The 22,024-nt window shown below is 32.9% G+C and overlaps 1 protein-coding gene across 1 annotated transcript in view; it reads left to right on the top strand.

Moving 5' to 3' along the window:
- Positions 1-8,005: 8,005 nt before the first annotated feature.
- Positions 8,006-22,024, top strand: part of LOC140443321 (sodium/potassium-transporting ATPase subunit alpha-like) — a 116,733-nt gene continuing 102,714 nt past the window's right edge. The window contains exon 1 of the mRNA XM_072534516.1: positions 8,006-8,408. Within this exon, the coding sequence (XP_072390617.1) occupies positions 8,288-8,408 (121 nt within the window). The 5' untranslated portion in view covers positions 8,006-8,287. The remainder of the gene's footprint in view (positions 8,409-22,024) is intronic.

The raw sequence follows: 22,024 nt of genomic DNA, 5'->3' as shown, positions 1-22,024 counted from the left end.
AGTCTGGCTATATAATCCCAAGAAGCGACAAGGTTGTTCTCTTAAGTTGCGACAGTTTTGGGAACGTCCATACCTCATTATGGAGAAGATCAACGAAGTCATCTATCGAATAAGCAAGATTCTGAGGGGAAAGCCGATGATAATACACCATAACCGGCTGGCGTCTTTCGAATGAGACCATCACGTAGATGAAGAAGTGGAAGTAAACCAAGTCCAAGATGTGTCTGACCTCACGTTTGAGGAATTTATGAGGGCCTATGGAGGTACCGGTAAGGCAAGACATGGTGTTACCACTGAAGAAAAGCAAGTTGGGTCGAGTTGCAGAACTTCAATGCCAAGTGCCAGCTTCCGGGAAAGCCTTGAAACTCCAAGATGCATCACGTTACCTTTTCTACCTGGTAAGAAAAGATACTGCCCGTGACCAACCTACCTACTGAGATGTATGGGAAGCCTTACTTCAATTGAGAGAGCACGTACTACAGTCCGACGTGCAAAAGTTAGCTATGCCAAAGTTAGAGTGCTGCCAATTAGATTGGAGGGTTATCCGAAGTATGGTGGAGGAGATCTTTAAAGACACCGAAGTCCAGGTGTTAGTCTGTTGCAATCCGCATAGTTACTGGTGCGGGGAGAAAACCGTCCCTTGCCATTTTTATACAACTGGAAGTTGTAAAAGAGGGTCCAGTTGTCGATACCAGCATACCGTTCCAGTTCCAGTCCCAATAAGGTTCCAGGAGGAACCATCCTTTAAGAGGGGGGCAATGTTATGATAAATATGACTTATACCTAAACTGTAAACATATTTTTCTAACAAGTATTTTTTAGTAGGGTCCCCTCTGATAAAACCTGTCTGGGTTCCATGGCGTTCGAGAACGTTCAGCAAGGCTAACCGACCGAATTCTAGGGAAATCCAGAATAACGGTTATTAAATATATATATATATATATATATATATATATATATATATATATATATATAGAGGAAATTTTGTAAACAGTCAGTCGAAGAAGAATGATTTTATCGAGTCGAGTTTGAATTGCAACGCGGGACATAAATGTAGTATATAAATTAGAATATTGTCAGTGTAAAATAAATTATTGAAAGATTATACATAAATTAAATAAAGACTCTAATAAACTAAGTCTTAGAACATAATTTTATAATAAATAAAGTTAATAAATTAGATTTATAAGAATAGTTCAGTACTAATAAAAATGACAGAATTTGGTACAAAAAGAAAGGGGGAAATAAAGGGCGCCACCTAGTCCTTTGTCGAGGCACGAAGAAAACTTGTCAGTTGACCTATGACCTATGAGAAGATTGGTTTAAGAAAGATTAAAAAAAATGACAGATAGGTCAAACCTTTCTAAAAATTCAAAATGCATATATAGTAAAAAAGAGGGAGAAACAAACACACTTACCTTATATTGTCGTTCTACATTCCTGTCAGATTTCCTTTCTTATTAGTTATCAGAAGAAAGAAAGATTATGAGAGAGTATGAAACAAATAATAATTGTTATAATATTTAATTTAATTATTTTTTTTAATATATTTAATTTCTTATAAGTTCCGTCAGGTAATAGTATATTACTTTATGAGGCGGAGAAGCATCACTTTTCTTGACGTGCCCGATATTACGCGCCGAACGAAGTGAGGGCAAGTCAAGAAAAGTCGCTTCTTTGCCGAATAAAGTATACTATTTTTTCTTCAAACGTAGCAATTTTCAACCATAAATAGTACAATTCATACGCTATTTTTACTCGAAATTAACTGTGACAACTATCAAAGTCGTCTAGATGTTAGAAATTAAAATAATTATGTCGTCGGTGGGATTTGCGTCTCCCTGGTTACAGTTGTTTGATAGTTGTTTGCAATTATTAAAGACAGCTTATTGTTGTTGCAACCGCAAGCGCAAATTTAGTGCGAAAATGGAAAACCTAAACGAAATTGAGTCCGCGGCTAATGATGCAGTAGCACGTTTGGGGCCCTCCAAGTCCGGAATAAAGTATCGGTTGGCGTACAAGCACTTCCAAGAGTGGTGAGATACAAGAGGAATACGGCAAGTTACCGAAGACGTTTTACTGGCATATTTTAATATAATGGAAAATGAAAATAAATGGAAATCTTCTACAATGTGGTCACGATACTCTATGATAAAATCCGAGTTAGTTATTAGAAAAAATGTGGATATAAGCAAATTTTTAAAGTTACGTGCCTTTCTGAAAAAAACAAGCGAAGGATATACTGCAAAGAAGTCTAAAGTTTTCACTAAAGACGAGTTTGATAAATTTTTGTTTGATAAGTTGTATTTAGGATTAAAGGTAAAAAAAATTATATTGCAAAGCATGTAGTATACTCTACTAAATTATAAAAATATTTCAGATTGTTTTGTTAATTGGGGTTACCGGCGCCTGTCGATGCGACGAAATGGTAAAAATGAAGACTGTGGACATTGAGGATAAAGAAAATGTAATAATTATCAAAATCCCAGACAGTAAAACACGACAAATTAGATCTTTTACGATAATTGGTCAAAACTACATTAAACTGTATAAAAAGTATGCATCACTTCGGCCTGAAAATTTCACAGAAAACCGATTTTTTATCAAGTACCAAAATTGAAAGTGTTACCGAAGCGTCATGGGAATACATTCGATCAGCGCAGTAGCCCAAAAAGTAGCTAGTTATTTAAATTTAAACGATGCAAGCGCATACACGGGTTACTCTTTACGACGAACTTCAGCAACACTTTTAATTGATGGAGGCGGAAATCTAGAATGCCTCAAACGACATGGGGGCTGGAAATCAAGCACGGTTGCCGAAGGATATATAGAGTTGCTGAAAGTTGTTCTTGACCATCAGTATCATCAACAATTACCAATGCGTATCAAGAGTCGGGAACATTTTTGCACGGTTTCAATTTTGAAAATGCCTCATTAACTAATTGTACGTTTAATATTACTATAAATAAAAATGATGTTTAATTGTTGTTAATGACATTTGTATTGTTGCTTTGTGACATGTTTCATATTGTTGCCATGACAACATTTTTCCCTCCGCCGTAAAGAAATGGGAAAAAAACTGCTGCCGGCGGAAACATCAAACTTTGACTCAAAATAAAACAAAAATGTAAATTGAGACAAATCAGGTATAAAACAAATAATCCTAAAATTAGATGGAATACCTTTATAACTAAAGGTTAAAAAGGAAATACGGGCTGAAGATGAATTTGAAGAAAACTAAATGCATGATCATGAATAAATCAGCAGATACAAACATACAATTGATTATTGAAGACACTGTAATTAAGAGCTTGGTTAACTACAAATATTTGGGAGCATAGATAATGTCAAATATAGACCCAACCAAAGAAATCAAGACACATATTGAAATACCACGTGCATCATTCATTAAACTTAAAAAGTTTCTATCTTGTCGGGATATATGGTTAGATATTTTCCTATATGGTTAGATATTTTCCTAAGGATTCTTCCATGTTATTTGTTTATTCTCTACTCTTCTTTATGGTTTGGAATCATGGACACTAAAAATATTCATATAAATTTGTGTAATGTATCATGGCTTAAGAACCTAAGAAAATGGTTTGACTGTAGTAGTGCAGAACTATTTAGAGAGCCGATCAACGAGGTCCGCATAGCCATGATGATTTTCCAACCTTCGATATAGACCTAATTTTTATATGAAGTGAACAACTACCAGACAAAATAAATTCGAGACAGAGATTACATAAAAAACCAAAAATTTTATTACCTGAGATATAATTTATTGTGGTCTTTTAAAATTTTCCACAAATAAAAAAAGTTATATTTAATTTTTTATGCTATTTGAAGAAGCGAAAAACTATTTTTAATACTTTCTATACACCATATGTTTTATTCATACCTTTATTTATGAGTTACAGAAAATTTTAAATTTGGCAGTTTTCCAGTTTGAATAAGTGCCGCGAGAGACAGTTCAAGGATTATAAAAAATCTTGAATTTATTGTCTTTATAAACGTTTGATATAATTAGAATTTTTAATTTTATTTCACTAATTAAGTTTTTAGGTCACTTTTTATCCAAACCATATACAATGATTGACATAAACATTTTATTCTATGAGAGCACCACAAGACAAGACCTATCTGAATAGAGTTACAACGCAAATAAAAGCGTTATTAAATAACCACAAAAACAATGGTATACATTCTTATCTGAGACATCTTTCGCCTACAGAAGCTACCGAGTATTTACTCTGGAAAGCAACCTAACAAATAGAACGTCCTCAATTCTCCAACCCTCCAATCTTTACTGTCGATGGTGCATCGGCAAAAAGCAACAAAGAGAAAGCCGAAATGTTCGTCGAACATCTTTAAATAAATGCTTTTCCAGCCTTTTCCTGCAGACGAACCTATTAATATAGATAATAAAATCCAAATGTATCTCGAATCTCCATATCAACTTGAAACTCCTCTAAAAAAATTTACATTGAACGAAGTCGATAATATTTTTCACAAGTCCAAAAAGTCACCAGGGTATGACATGATTACCGTAAGAATCTTAAAGAAATTACCAGGAAAACCCCTTCTTTATCTTACCCAACTGTATAACGCCGAATTAAGAACAGGTTATTCTCTTCTAGTTTGAAAATTAGCCCAAATAATATTAATTCCAAAACCTGGAAAATCCTTGGAGGAAATAAAGTCCTACAGACCTATAAGCCTGCTCCCTATTATGTCTAAAATACTGGAAAAACTGCGGTTATCCAGAATAAAGTCAATTTTAATTGACAAACAAATAATACCTAATCACCAGTTTGGCTTTAGACCACAGCACGCTACCACTGAACAAATTCACCGGGTTTACCAACAAATACGCCAATCACTAGAAAAAAGAAAATATTGTTCCGGAATCTTCTTTGACATCTCCTAGGCATTTGACAAAGTCTGGCATAATGGCCTTTTATACAAAATCAAAAAATCCCTTCTCAACAATTACTTCCAAATCCTAAGGTCCTACCTGCAAGACCGCCATTATCTTGTAAAACATTACGATGGATGTATCAGGCTTTACCCAATTATGGCTTGACTCCCTCAAGGCAGTGTTCTTGGACCAGTCCAGTACCTGATATTTACTGCGGACTTACCTACTATCTAAAATTGATTGTGCGGGAATATTAGTTTTACAAGTGAATATGTGTATTATTTCATCGGGAAAAAAATTTAAAGCTTCTGTCTTCATGGTTAAATTTGAGCTGTACTCAGTTCTACCAGGCTTTTAAGCGAGAATGTTCCTTGATAAACGTTTAGAGCTTTGAGGTTTCTGTCTATTTCACAATGTGTCATCTTTTGCCAAAAAATTTTTCCCTTGGTGTGAATTGTCGTAACTTTCTTCTACGGTGCCTGTTGAACTGTTCTCAGTATTTAAATCTTCCTCTAACAATACATCCTCGTTTTCTGATATTATTTCATCTCCTTTGTCATCATAGAAATCGCTTGCAGTAATTATCTGCCGTAACTCAGCCGTGGTAAGATATTTGTGGGTCATATCTCATATGAAGGGCTACGGAAAAGAAGGACCAGAGTCCATTTTTAGTCGGAACTTAGATATTGGCGCCGTATTTAAGCTTTTTGTGGAAAGAATCCAAGGATGGTTTTGTTTGTACAATAACGCTCACCGTACCGAAGATAATAGAGGAGAAGGATATAAGCAAACGGAGAATAACGATCAGGTTCCTCGCTCTGACGGCTAATAACGATCAAGTTCCGACGACCTTCCAAGTAAACGTAGATTGTCGTTGGCGTCTATACAATCAGTTCTATTCTGTTATCTCTTAGCAAACCGCTGTTGAAACTAGATGGCAACTAGAAGTCAGTTGCCATCTAGAACCAATTCAGATATCGTCTGAAGGTCGGCAGCAATCCCTAGTGGGAGTATTACGTTGCAATGTAGGTTATCTGAGAAATATTCAAACAACACAAAATATTTTTAAAACAATTGTAAGACATATTAAATTTTGTACCATCTACTCATAAAGGGTTTTTACCCAGGTGTATTTAGTGGATTAGCTCATGTGCACCGAGTAACAAAACACTGACGATGGGATTTTTAGTCCGAAAACGTTCTGTCCCGAACGGGATTTTAAAATATCTATATATATATATATATATATATATATATATATATATATATATATATATATATATATATATATATATATATATATAAGTAAAAAGTAATGGCATGTCTCGCAAAACACCAACCACGGAGGAAGCTACAGCTACCTGGGGAAAGGAATGCCAAACGTTGAAACGTTTAAAACAAATGGAAAAGGATAATGCGAGTGAATAATAAAAGTAAAAAGTAATGGCATGTCTCGCAAAACAGAAAACCAAAAATGGTATATCGATGAAAGGCAACCGTATATACGTATTTCTGACTATTGGTCGTCTTCAGTACGGTGCAGCCAAGTTAGAAAAGGAGCATATTAACTTGGGAAAGGAGTGCTCACTTTATAGTCTTTAACTGAATAAGTTGAGGAGGGAAGAACTTTATAGAGTTAAGAAATTTATCTTAAGTTGGTCATTCAGAATTATGTCTGTATTTTTTAATTTGTTGATTTCTATAGATTCTAATAAAGATAGCTTAAGGCCTTTATTTTGAATGTGAAGAATTTGAAATTTATTATTAAAATAATGATTATAATCTAGAAGGTAAAATGCATACGTAGAGTCTGTTATTCTATTATTGAAAGCCATTTTATGTTATGCTATACGTTTGATAAAAGTTCTACCAGTTTGCCCGATGTAAGTTTTTAGGCAGTCGCCACATTTAAGTTTGGCTATTTTTGGCTTTTTTATGTGTTTGGCTATTTTTGTTGACATCTTGCCTGTATATGTAATCAAGCAGAAGGTACTGGGTATTTTCTCTGTTGGTGGAAATAATAATTTTAGGGCTTTCTTATGTAGTTTTTGATTTAAAATTTTATTTATTGTGTGTTCGTTGTTACCCATTGTTTACTGCTATTTGATTACTTGAGAAAGGCTCTCTGGCCGAAACAGCGGTAGTGATAATAATTTAAAATAAATTTTGTGGAAGTGTTAAAAACAAAAGTTTTCAGTGTTTTATTATTAGATACACTAAGAAAACTTGAATAGCTAGACCACATATTGATACATGATAAGTACCGTCTATTTCAATCGATTATCCAGGGAAAAATCGACGGCAGGCGGGGGCCAGACAGGAGAAGATACTTGTGGCTCCAAAATCTACTAAAATGGTTCAGACTCATATCAGAAGTGCAGTATTTAGTATTCAGAAGTGCAGTAAGCAAGATCATATTAATAGCCAACGTTCGTAGAAGACAGGGCATTCGAAGAAGAAGAAGAAGATATAAGCAGAATGGAGGAAAATCTACTAACTAAAGTACTAAACTATAAACCTAAAGGAAGAAGAAGTTTATAATGAATTCTACTTGAAAAGATTAAGTCAAGTTTAATGCCGGAATAGTCAACATAATTAAAGCCTGGGTTGAAATCAACACTTATGTAGATAAGAGGAACTATTAGAATAACAAACAAACTCGTATTCAGCTTAACTAATGATAGTAACTTTACAAATGATTTCTTAAATATTTTACGTAATATTTTTGAAAAATACATAAATTATAAATGTGCAAAGAGCGTGCAATATCTTTCAAAAATTGATCGATCGCCAAAAAAACGACCCTTTTAAGATTGCCAATATTTTTCAAGTCTATCGCCGCCGATGATTCGTCATAGGAGTGGCCGCCACGTTTCCTGTATATTTCCGAACTCGATGATGGCTACATCATTTCTGGATACAATTATATCAAGCGGTATACACCTTCACGCATCCCCTTGACCTGATGAAACTGGAGAAATCCTATATTCTCATCGATATCTCCCCCATTACTAGTTGAACGCGTCACTTTTCGCAAAATAATCGAAGCTGTGTGGAAACCGAAGCGTTTTCAGGCAAAAGTCTTTTTTTAAACATGACCGACGCTGAAATCTGCTGAAAATCGGCTTCAGACAGTTTCAGTTACAGTGGAAGTTCGGTTAAAATCGTTTTTTGTCTCTCCAGTATTCCAGATATACATAACGAATGTATTTTTAGTTGAAAATTCCAACTCACGCGTACCATATTAACACTTTTCGAGTGGATTTTCGTATATACGTTAAAATGTTTCTCTCTAATTGTTTGTGACCTCGGCTTCTTTAACTTATTGGATTTACTTATTGTGGAAATTTTGTTTGTTTGTTCAAAATGCCTTTGTTCAAAAGAAAACAGGAGAGGAGGAAGTCTCTTTCTAGGAAAGAAATTTCTTTGGCTCGATTGGAAAATTTCAGGAAGGAAGTGATTACAGACCATCATACCATCCAATTAAGTAAGTACCTAGTCTAAGTATACTTTTATAATATAAGATACTTTTAAGCCATAGGCGCACAACTGGAAAAAAGGGGATCGAATTTAATTAATACCTTAAATATAACATTTAATACCTAATTATAATTCGCAAAACATGCGTAAAAAATCTTATTTTTCTTCATTTATATTAACTAATACAAAATTATGTGTCTTCATTCTTCAGTATATTCATTCCTGCTCTACATATTTCGTGATCGTCTATTGGCCATCTAATCATTAATAATTCCAGATAGTTACTGATAGTTTTCGTCTCTTTTTAAGACTCATGCATTCCAAGTGTTTGTTTATTTTTTGCTTTAATTACTATTTAAATGGGAATAAGCCACAATTAAAGTTAAAGTACGTTTATTGACGTTTCAATTTCCACTTCGGAAATCGTTCTCAAAATACAAACATTAGTAAATTAAACAAATTTTTGTTTTTTGTTACTTGGTGAAAAATTCTTCTAATAATTTAATTTTATCTGACTCATTTATATTTACAATTCAGACATACATTGTACATTTTAAAGTAGACGACTTTAAAATGATATTGCCATTATTGCTGAGTTGCGTTCCTGGGACGACTTTACTTGTACGATAGTTCATTCGATTACATGAAATCAACTTTAACTTGAGAATATCCGTCAGAAAAAATCATAGCATGTAATTCGTCTTTAAAAAGACAACACATGCTATAATGACAGTAAAAATCTCCTGTTAATGATTCCATAGTAAATTATGAGAGAAAAACCTGGAAAAAATCTTATAATACTATCCCGGCATGGCAAGTATTTGGTCGTGCATTTAGTTTACTTTCAATAAACACCAAATTCTGATTTTATATGTTTGCTATTTACAAAACATAAATGATGTGTCCTCTCTATGTGACTGACTCACTAATACTGGTATTTTCCTTTTAATAACTTCCTCTTTTAATATGGGTATAAATAAGGAATTTTCAACAATCGACCGAATAGAACAGAACAACTTAGAACAAAATCCTACAGTATACACAAGGAATAATACGAGGAAAATAACAATACCATTCATAAAAGGATTATCAGAAAAACTTAAAAGGATAGGAAATAAATTGAACATTTCAACAACATTCAAAACAAACAACAAACACATTGAGATCTATTTTGTCTAAAACAAAACCTATCAATGAACAAGAAAGGACAAAGAATTTCATTTATAAAATACCTTGTGAATGCGATCAGTTTTATTTAGGTGAAACATCAAGGCCATTAAATGTGAGAATAAGTGGAACATCAATCTTATATTAAAAATAGAGAATTTGATAGGTCTCAAATCTGTAAACACGCATGGGATAATGAACATGGGTTCAATGGAATGATTCAAATATAGTCGTGAAAGAAACGGAATGTAAAAAGAGAAAAATCAAAGAAATGGCTCTAATTATGCTAAATGAGACCAATTGTGTCGCAAATTCCTCGGCGGAATGTAGTAGGATCTGGTTACCCATATTAAAAGAGGAAGTTATTAAAAGGAAAATACCAGTATTAATAAGTCAGTAACATATAGAGAATACATCATTTATGTTTTTTAAATAACAATCATATAAGTTCAGAATTTGGTGTTTATTGAAAGTAAACTAAATGCACTATAAGATTCATTAAAATAGGACGGCTGCGTTGGATAGGGCATGTAGAAAGAATGGAAGAAGGCGAAATACCAAACAAAATATTCAAACAGATGCCAGTAGGAAAAAGAACAAGAGGAAGACCGAAGCTGAGATACTTAGAACAAATAGAAAATGATATAACAACCTTAAAAATAAAAAACTGGAGAAAAAAGCACGAAACAGATCAGAATGTAGAAGAATCCTGGAACAGGCCAAGACCCAAAAAGGGTTGTCGAGCCAGTGATGATGACGATGATGATGATGAAATTAAATGCACGACCAAATACTTACCATGTCGGGATAGTATTATGAGGTTTTTTTCCTGGTTTTTCCCTCATGATTTACTATTAAATCACTAACAGGAGATTTTTACTGTCACCATGACATGTGTTTGTCTTTTTAAAGACGAATTACATGTTATAATTTTTTCTGACGGATATTCTCAAGTTAAAGTTGATTTCATGTAATCAAATGAACTATCTAACTAAGTAAATTTAAAAAGTCATTTTAAAGTCGTCTACTTTAAAAATTATAATGTATGTCTGAATTGTGAATATAAATGAGTCAGATAAAATTAAATTATAAGAAGAATTTTTCACCAAGTAATAAAAAAAACAAAATTTGTTTAATTTACTAATGTTTGTATTTTGAGAACGATTTCCGAAGTGGAAATTGAAACGTCAGTAAACTTACTTTAACCTTTAATTGTGGTTTATTCCCATATAAATAGTAATTATTACTTTAAAATGCCACTAGAAATTTTATTGCTTCTCTTTTATACATTGACTTATTTTAGGTTTTTTGTAAAGGCGCCTTATATCTTGATTATTTGTATTAATTATCGAGTTATTTATTATCTTCAGATATCCTCAATAGAAGAGTATATAGGCCTTTTTACATATAACTTAAGACGTGAATGATTATTGATATTACTATGGCATTGTAGACTTGTTTATAAATTTTGATTAAGCTTTAAGTTTAGTTTATCCATAAACTGATGCAATTAAAAAAACACAAAAATAATAATTTAACTGTACAAACATATTAATTTTAGCCAATTGCAACTATTTTCAGTAGTAATATCCCTAGGACATTGATAACAGACGAGATAATTTCATGACAATCGAAAGCTCGTTCCTTGAGAAATTTGTCATGAAATTATGAGGCATTCATCAATGTCCGAGGGATATTCGGCGGATAATTTTTCGAAAAAAAAAATCATAACTCAACATAACGAAACATTTACTTATTAAAAGTACAGTTAGTGAAAGTACAATTATTAAAATTTAAGTTAACATTAGATTCGTTGCTGTTCTCTACTATAGAAGATCTATACCACGCATAATATTTATAATCTTGTTGTGGTGTTCTTGATCGAGATTCAAGTATGGTTTTATAGAATTCTGATTGCCATGACCAGTAATTTTTAGCAATTGTTGTTCTTCTACACCACTTTTTGCTAATTCGCTAACAGCAGTTGATCTATTCGAGTGATTTGTTATCTTTTTCTCCTTTACATTCAAGCCAATTGCTTCAGCAGAAAATTTAGTCCATCCATTCATTGTATTTCTTCCAACAGATACATTATCATACCATTTGTCAGTTTCATTTTTCCAGTGTCGATTTGGTTTTAAGAACAGTCGTGTTAAGGTAATATTGTCTCCTCGTTTTGATATCAGTTTATGAAAAAGACGTACAGAGCATCTTTGTCTCTCACTATTGATAACCAACCATTTACTACTTGCACAGCTTTTAGAACCACCTTGGCACGTTTTACTGAATACCGGATTGTATTCAATGCGATTTGTTGGAGTGTCATCGTTATTTTTCTCGATTTGAAAAAAATCCACCAGATAAGCAACTGCCTCTCCTCTACGCCACGCTAATTCTACAGCAGCAATATGGTAAAATTTACGCATAAGACCTTCAGGGGTATCTTCATCCCAAAGCAATATTATTTTGTTAATTTCAGACCAATTTAACGAAACTGAACTGGCCTTACGTTTACATGGATCTGCTTGTAGTTTCTTCCTGATTGCATCGCGGGCATCTCGGGCTGGTTTAAACACTATATTGTTAAACGGGTCAATCATAATATTATAGTCATTATAGTACTTTTCTTGCAATAGTTTGCACGAAACGTTCCACATCGTCTTCACCGTTGCCTCTTTGAATTCGTCCCCGTTTTTCTTTCTCATATTGACTGCCCAATCTTTTAGTATCAACGCCAATTCTTCTAAGCTTCTATGTTCATTCAGCTCATATTCTCGTCAGCAGCAAAATTCCATGAATATTCCCCAAATATATTTGTGACTGTAGGTTGTATTTCTGGTAATTTTTTCTTTGATTAGCGCATTTATACTTTGAACATTCTCATTGCCGAAACGTAACATTTTGAAATTTATTTGGATGAAGTTGTCAAACTCGGTCGTGTTGTCATAGGGATTGAAAATTGCACTGAATGCAATTATCAGTCTAATGTTGACATGATTGGGTGAAATTGTTCCACATGACACAAAATGACGAAATTTGAATGGTTCTTAGAACAGTCGAAAAATTATCACTATAATTATTATTGTTTTTGTGTAACACTAAAAATTATATGCCGTTCTATTTTTGGGACATTAGCGGGATGTACTATAGAGGATGCTAAAAACAAAATTAAAATTGTTTTAGTTTTATTCAATTTTATTATGAAAAGAAACACAAAACAAATATTGGTTTTATAACATGATTTATGAGATCATAGCGTATTTTCAAATTTACCCTTTTCCCGGCAACTTTGATTTTTGAGAAACTGGTCTTTTACGGTTTGATTTCATACCTTATAAATAGAAAAGACTATTTTTCGTCTTATATCTAGCAATGGAATATCCTCATGAGGATGTTTTACTGGTAGAGCTTCCATGTATTTATGACTGCAATGTCCAACAACTGGGTAAACAATGGTCACCACCATTTTTCTGAAGGGATCTTAGTTCTGTATAAGGATATTTGCTTGTCTAACAGGTCTATGCTACTTATATTTTTATTATATTGACCAAACAAATGAGGCATTGGAACGGTGATTTTTTGCATCTATTTTCTTTAAAATCTTTTGGGATTGATGATAAAATCTATAGTTTGATGCTATTGTTCCAGTCTTGATATTCTTCCATCATACCATAAGTGGTATGGTTTTTCGAGAAAATAAAATTGTTGAGAACAATAAAAGTACCCAAGACTGCATACCTTGGACACATACTGAGGAATGATAAATATAGTCTTCTGCAGGTCATCATGCAGGGCAGAGTCGATGGCAAAAAGGGAATAGGTAGAAAGAGGAAGTCATTTCTGCGAAATATTCGAGACTGGACAAACATGACTGTAGACGAATTATTCCACGTTGCAAAAGACAGAAACTTTTAGAAATGTGGTCGCCAACCTCCGTTAATGGGGAAGGCATAGGTAGAAGAAGAAGACCATAAGTGAGCATTGCCCGGTTCTATTTTCTCGTATATTTCTCGTATATCTCGATTGTTTCTGTTATCATCTGTAGTTGTTCGTAAAGTTTCGTTTATACTACATATTTTCAATGTTTAATTTAGTTTCTTTGTGTCTTTCTTTTGAAATGTCTATATTTTGTTCCTTTCGGGTCTTCTTGGATTTTGAGGGTTATAAAGCTATGTCATTGCCTGGATATGTCTTGGAGGATCTTATATAGTTTCTAAACCTTTTTCTGATCATAATCGTTCCTCGTAAGTTTTATTTTCTGTCTTTGGGTGAGAGTTATTAGTGAAAAGTATTTGTACGTACCATTTTTCTTCTTGTACAAATTCGAAAAACCGCTCTCCTATTTCATTTTGATCGCCAATTCCATGCTCACCAATTAAGTCTTCGCATTTTGCTGTACGTATTTATGACTAACCTCTACTAAGAGCAAGAAATATGTCAAGAGCAACAAAGAGCAAACTTTATAAAACAATAGTACACCTAGTATTCCCTTAGGGATCTTAAACATGAACAATAACGACTCGAGATAAAGAATTACTACGAATATTTGAAAGAAAAGTATTGAGGACCATATATGGCTGAGTTAACGAAGAGAGTATGTGAAGAAGGCGATATAATTTTGAACTCTATAGACTTTATGGTGAAACAGATATCGTGAAAACCATCAAAATAAATTGCTTAAAATGGGTGGGCCACGTTATGTGGATGGATGAAAATGACCCTGCTAAAATAACCAAGCTAAATAGGCCAGTTAAAAGACGATGTGCAGGAAGATTTAAGGGAAAATAAAGTAGATTAGACGGACACTCGACACTCTCAATACTCGGTCGATTTGCCCATTTAATTATTCGATCTTCTTATTTTCACTTTGGACAATAAATGCATAAACTTGTTAGATATTCATTTTAATTTTAGGAGTTTATATTTGTAGCATTATTATCTCTCTCTCTCTCTCTCTCCAATGGCGCTACAGCCCAAATCGGGCCTTGGCCTCCTCCAAACTATGCCTCCAACCTTGTCGGTCCCGCGCCGATTCCCAGTGTGTGTTTTTGGTGCGAAACACATGATCGAGTAAAAAATAAGCTTTGTTTCCCTTTACTATTCCTCTTTGGATTTCTGGTTCTTCTGTTCCATCCGTGTTTAATGTAACTCCTAAATATGTGAAACTTTCTACTGTTTCAATATCGTCCTCTAATTCAACTGTGCGTCTGTTTCCCCTAGCTCTTGCCTGTGTTAACTTTTTTGCCTTTTGAATATTTATTTCTAGTCCGGTCTCTTTTGCCTTTGATTTTAATTGTGAATATATTTCTGCCGCCTCTTCTGTTCTGCGAGACATGATGGGCATAGGCGGCAATCTGTATTGATTTATTTGTTAGGAGATTACCTCTTCCTATCTTTAGCTGTCTTATCACATATTCCAAGGTCAGGTTGAATAGTGTCGGTGCCAGCCCGTCTCCTTGCTTTAATCCTTGGGCTATCGTAAAGTTTTCAGTGAGCTCATTATTATATTCTATCTGAAAGAGGAGTAAAGCCACCGACTGAGTCACTTGTGTTTTTTTAACAAGAGTCCTACTCTAAAACAAAGACAATAATGAATAATAATGCAAAGACTAGATTTAAAACATTAAAAATCCAAAGGAATATAAAATCCATTTATATTTCGTAAAACAGCTGGAAATAGACTCCTAGACGTTAGAAAGAAGCTAAGCCATGATATACTTACAAGTTAGGAGACATCAATAACTTGGTACTAAATAAGGGAGAAAAGAGTAGGACGACGGTATTATCAAAAGAGATGAAGAAATATTGGCTAAAATCGCTCGGCACATATCACTAACGACAACTGTTAGAAATAGAAATTACATCAACATACAAGTATGTTTATCTTTAAAGACACTTGAATAAAAAAGCTCAAACACGTGTAAAATGTAATATCGATATTTTAGTATTTCCTATATATTAATTTACAACACCTACATATATCTTCCTGAAATTAAAACGAATAACAAGATCAACAATGATATTACCTGATAAAACCAGGAAGCGTAAATATTATAGATAAACAACAGTCTTGATTAGATTACAAGAATTATTGTTAAACATATTTGTTTATCGTAAAAAAATAGACGTGAGAGAATATTCACCTGTTATTAATATGTAGGTATTATACAGGATGATTCTTTGGGAGTTCTAATTAAATGTAAAACTTCCTTGTTTTAAATTTAATGACCTCTATATTATTGGACATTTGTATAAAACAACTCTTGAGATTCCCTCAATATATGTTATGCTACCTTACACCTAGTGTTTTACGAGATATGATCACCTACTTTTAGAGGCTTCTGTAATTCAACTATTCAACGTATTAATAGTGAAGAACAAATATTAACATAACTAGTGATTATGCCCGTCACCACGCGACCGGGATCAAATCAATTGCTATTTAGGGTCACTTCACTCAATTTTTTCTGTTTTCCTCCTATTAAAGGCTAGAACGACAACAAAATAATATTTCTGTTGTACGACTTTCATAACAAATAACTCAATTTTGGAGAATTGCTGAACTTTTGTGTAAAGTCGACTTATAAAAACGATATACGTATAAAAACCAGCGTAATTCTAGTTTGGCAATTCATTTGTTGTAAAAGCTCGAGTTTTTGATTATATTTTTTACCGATCACCAAATTCGGAGCAAATTTTTTAGGATCTACAAGATTTTCAAAACAATTAAAAATTAAACTAGCGGACCAACTCGACATCGAGTTTTTTAAATGAAATTTTTATTTTGCGAGAAAAATTAAGAGATCAATACCAACAATATAAGCAAGAATATACATAACATCCATCAATAATAATGCAAGTAAAAAAAAGTGATTATAGAAGTCGACCTCAAAACCGGAATGCAATTTTTAGTTCATCAAATGTCGACATGGATATCATTTAGCAGTTAATTTTGCATGCTGATCACGAATCCGGTGTCAGATTTGCTCTATCTTGACGTTTTATGCGCGTTTCGGGTCACTTCCGGTGTCGGATCGCAACCGGAAGTACATATTTAGATTCGTCTCGACGAGACCTTTCGATCCATATATACATTTTGGGGTCTAAAACTTAAAGTAAATTTTAACTTCCGGTCATCTCAAAACCGGAAGTGAATTTTTGTACCAAAAATATATCTTGACAATCTCATACGTAATACTAATAATATTCCGAAAAAATATTTTAATTATCTAATATGGTTTTTGAGTAAAGTGGTGGACAAGAAAAGGGCTTAGCGTTTTAGTATACAGGGATGAGTGCCTTAAGAACCGGCAAAATAACGCAAAAGATAGAAAACATAATACGTTGTGAAATAAAAAGAGATGCAAGTAGCAGAGGTGAGAAATTATCGATATAAACCTATAATTTACTTTACATTACATTAGATCTATCGAAAGTTTCCCACCTTTAGACGTTAGCTTATGAGCTGGTTGACTTCAGTCATAGTAATACGTATCACGTAATGTAAGTAAAAACAGTTCCAGTACGAGTATGTTTTTATCCAAAATTAAAGTATTGATCAATAAAAAACTGTGATTTGAGACGTCGCATACACTCTTCTCAATACAGAATTATCATAGCTTGTTATTCTGTATTTATCAAATTACTACTAATTAAACTGTTTACTTACATTTGCTTTATTGCCTTCAATCAGTTTTTACTTCATGCGAAATTTAAAAAATGTTAATGTTCGACCTCATACTTGTAATATTATGACTGAAGTCAACTAGCTCATAAGCTTACGTCTAAAGGTGGGAAACTATCGATAGTCCTAATGTAATGTAATGTAAATTAGAAGTTTCTATCGATAATTTCCCACCTCTACTACTTTCATCTCTTTTTATTTCACAACATATTATGTTTTCTATCTTTTGCGTTATTTTGCCGGTTCTTAAGGCACTCATCAGTGTATAAGATTTTTAAAATAATAAACTTCTTGCATGAAAGGGCCAGTCTTTTCACCTACAGATAAATACTGTCCTATCTGATTGATAGTTATCTGGAGGATACACATTTATTCATAAAATAAAATATACCCGTCTTTTCACGTCAAATTATGTTGCGGTTACTTATCTGTATTTATTTATATTCAAAATGTCTTCATTTTGATCTCTCGCTAAGTTATACACGTAGAATGTTGCTGTAGATTAGAACGGTTGAATCTTTATAACTTAACAGCCACTTTTATTGGATGAAATAGTACCTAAACCTTCTCTTTCATACATAAAAAGTTCTGTTATATATCTGGTTTTAATATGGAATTTATTCTTCATGATTTGTTCAGTGGAATACTTAAAAATGCCTTGACTGTATAATCAGAATCTCTTAGTAACAACCCATTTCTATTGTCTTCATTACAGAATTATTTATACCTACCTGGTAGGTACCTACAAAAACATATCCAAGAAGTATCACGAAAATTTCAGAATTTCAAATCAATATTCGATATTTATATTAGGTATATAGAAGATTTATTGAAAGTTTTGAAAATTTCGTACTACACTCTGGATATTTTGTATACTAACTATGAGGCTTGTTTATACAGTGTGGAAACCACTTATGGAATAAAATTATTTGTGTCCTTATTTTAGAAAATAATAAAAAAAGTTGAGATACCTTAACTTTTAAATTTAAATGTGCGCTTTTTAAACATAAATTTGAATGTACAGGCTGATCCACGCAAGTCTGGCATAGTCCATAATCTATATTTTAAATGCAACACCCTGTATATTTTTATGTTTTCAAAAGCTCTTTAACAACCTGATTTCTTTAAGACAATTAATTCATAGAATACCCGAGGTAATTGATTGGATTACATTAAAATAAATGCTCAAAATCTCCACCTTGTTGTTGGCAATAACAAAGTCTCCTATAAAACTCATCCCGAACTTTGTTTAAAGTTTGAGGTGAAATATTCCGTATTTCTGTAGTTATCCTTTCGTTGAGGTCTTCAATGCTAATTGGTTGTGTTGCATATGCTTTGTTCTTGAGATAACCCCACAGAAAAAATCCAAAGGCGTAAGATCTGGCGACCTAGCTGGCCACTCAATAGTACCCCTTCGTCCAATCCATTTATTGAAGAAGATTTCATTGAAGTAATTTCTCACCATTAAAGCATAATGGGATGTTGCGCCGTCCTGCTGGAACCAGACAATTTTATGCGGTAGGGTCGGATCTATTGGATTGGGATATAAGTTAGCCAACTGAGGAAGAACATCGTCTCTTATATATATATATAATGGCTATGCACCCCAGTGTGGGGTTAAACCGCAAATGCTTTCTAGATCCGATTTCTTAAGTGGATCAGTCTTTTTTGTTTATCTTATCTTCTTGACAATATCTCTCCATTTTTTCCTGTCTCTAGTTCTTCCTCTCCATTCTCTGACTCCTGCCCTTTGGAGGTCTTCTTCAACTTCTTGCAGCCACTTTGATCTAGGTCTTCCCCTTCTCTTTTTTCCTCCTGGATTCCATTCCATCATTGCGTATGTCACTGCCTCATCGCCTGCTCGCCAAATGTGACCTAACCATCTAACTCTGCATTGCTTTATTTTAGTTACGATGTCTTCCTTAAGTTCTTCCTTAATTTCTGCATTTGTTCTGCTTCTATATTCATTTTGCTCTGTTCTGATTGGTCCTAGTATGGTTCTCATAATCTTTCTCTCTAAACATCGTCTCTTAGCATGCTTAAATATTTTTACGCTGTCAAATTACCATCTACAAATACAGAACACAGTACCTTGTGCAATATTCGGCAACTGAGGATACCTCTGATTAAATAAGTTTGCTACTTCAACGTGACTTCTATATTTCTCCACGTAACCGATCATCATTAAAATCTCAATTCGGTGGGTCTCGGTTAAATATTTCATTTTTAAACCTCTTAAAACGCTTTAATCATTACAAAAATTAAAATGTTCGCTTCTGCTTCAAATATTATATTCTCACACTAAGTTTATAAACATTAAACATTATACTGATCATACTCTCCGATTTCATTAAATCTTCTAATACCGGATCCATGTCTCTCACCAACAATAAATAACAATATTTACGTTATATTTTTGATTTTGCGATAACCTATAACATAATAACAAACTACAATAAACACAATTTATTTTCCAGATAAATTTTTATTCGGTACTTTATTTGGCAAATAAATATTTTACATTTTATTCCTATGTGACGCTAGCTGTTTAAATCTATACTAACATAAAGCTTTAAATTATTTTGTTTATTAAATTTTATGTTAAAAATTACTACATCTAATATTTTTGGTAATTTTGCGAAAAAATAATCGTATTATTAATTATATTAAAATGTAATGAATATTATTAATTTTATTAATTAAACGTATCGTTTTAAGAACAAAATATGATTAAAATGTCAAATGGTGGCAGTTCAGATTTCTTTCCTAGGAGACGTAGTTACCTTACTGGACAAACGATGTGACTCGTCCTAGCCTTTTATATAGATAGATATAAAACACAAAATATTAATATCAGCAGCCGAAAAATGCAATAGCACAAATATAAAAAGTTGAAAATTGCTATCTTTATATAGATAATTTTTAAAATATTGTAATTAATTTAGCAGATGATAGTAATAGCGACACTGACCTCACACATTAATATGTTTGTATAGCTGTATTAAAATTTTGTAAATAAATATTTAATTAATATTTAATACATCTTTCATATGCTATTATTTTTTTAATTTTGTACGTTTATGTGTTTATTTTTTTTTTATAAAAATTGATAATGATTTTATAACTCTAATTTTCTATGTAAATTGGGTCAAATACCTCGTATAAAACTCATACGGTCCTTGGGCTTAGCACGGCCCTTTTAAAAGGTCAAACATAGAGCCCTTCCTTCTTAAACCATCACTGTATTTATTGCTTGATTTACCGCTTGTCAAAATTATGAATGTCGAGGTACTATATTTGCGAATGTTTCTTATAGGTAATGGATTTTGACAAGAGCTATGACCTTGTAAATAACAGGTTAACTTGTGTACTGCATCGGCCTGACTCATAGCTCTTGTCAAAATCCCTTACTTCTACAAACAATTGACATAATAATATGGTGCTATGATGCAATTTTTCCGATCCGCTCAACCTAAGTTATACATTATCTTTATCTTCCAGTGGTATAAAAAAAAAGGAAAATATTTAAAAAATCCACATATAAAATTCCGTATACTTTCTAGACGGCCTATATACATATAACTAATTTTATAAATTAAAAATAAATCCTCCCCCTAAATCATTTTATAAATTATGAAGGTTGCTTCACAAGGTATTACAAAATACTATATTTTAAAATATTAATGTAATATATTTATAGTTTACACATTTTTGCGAATATTAAGAAATTCAGCCAAAGTTATTTCTGTTTCGGACTTTTTATAAAACGGCAAATGTGCGTGGGATTACAAACCTTCACAAAATACTCGAGATATTCGCCAAAATTCAGATTTAACATACTTCTAATAATGATGTACTAATTATTTACATGCATCTCCCAGGCGTCATTTGTTTATTTTGCCTTGTCTATACTTTTTTCTATGAATTCCGTCGATGTAATCAATAAGAAAACCCGTGTCGTCATATATATACGAACTTTTAATCATTTTGTTAACCAAAGTAATATTTTAGTGTGACGTCACATTATCATTATTAACATTTGGTCCATTTTGATTTTAAACAAATTTCATTTTCTGTTCTGTCTTCAAAGCGAATTATACACTACTCAACAATTGAAGTAAATAATTTTAAAATTCCTAAAATTAACATATAAAACTATTTTTAAAATAATTGCCTGTACTATACATGTGGTTTTTTTCTCCCTATTCTTATCGGCCCTTATCTCGTACAAAGAGAGACATGTTGTTCCAAACATGAATATATCATTCGTATAAAAGTGCTTGTATTGGCTTTACCAGTTGTCAATAAGTCAAGAAATCTATTTATCACAAAAACGTTATGCCGCAAAGACGTTTAGAACTAGTGCAGCTCGAGCAATTAGTTCGTTGGATCCAACAAGGCATAACTTAACAAGAGGTTGCTATGAGGCTAAATGTGTCGCAAAGTGTGATAAGTCGTGCATGGAATCGATATGTAGCAACTGGATCTGCAACATACAGGCATGGAGGAGGAAGAGAACGATGCAAGACCGTTTTGTAGTTCTGACGGCAAGAAGAAACCCAACATTCACGGCTTCCAGAATTAACAGTATCTTCAGACATGCTACTGAACGAGCAATTTCCAGTTAAACTGTCAGAAGACGGTTACATGCTTCCAATTTAAGAGCTAGATATCTGCAGTGCATGCAGATATCTCTGGGCGATGGAACACTATCAGTGGAATTTCGAAAATTGGAGGAATTGTCTCTTTACTGACGAGTCCAGATTTCGCTT

Source organism: Diabrotica undecimpunctata, chromosome 6 (assembly GCF_040954645.1).
Source record: "Diabrotica undecimpunctata isolate CICGRU chromosome 6, icDiaUnde3, whole genome shotgun sequence".
In the NCBI taxonomy this organism is placed as follows: domain Eukaryota; kingdom Metazoa; phylum Arthropoda; class Insecta; order Coleoptera; family Chrysomelidae; genus Diabrotica; species Diabrotica undecimpunctata.
This window is presented reverse-complemented; position numbering and strand designations above follow the sequence as displayed.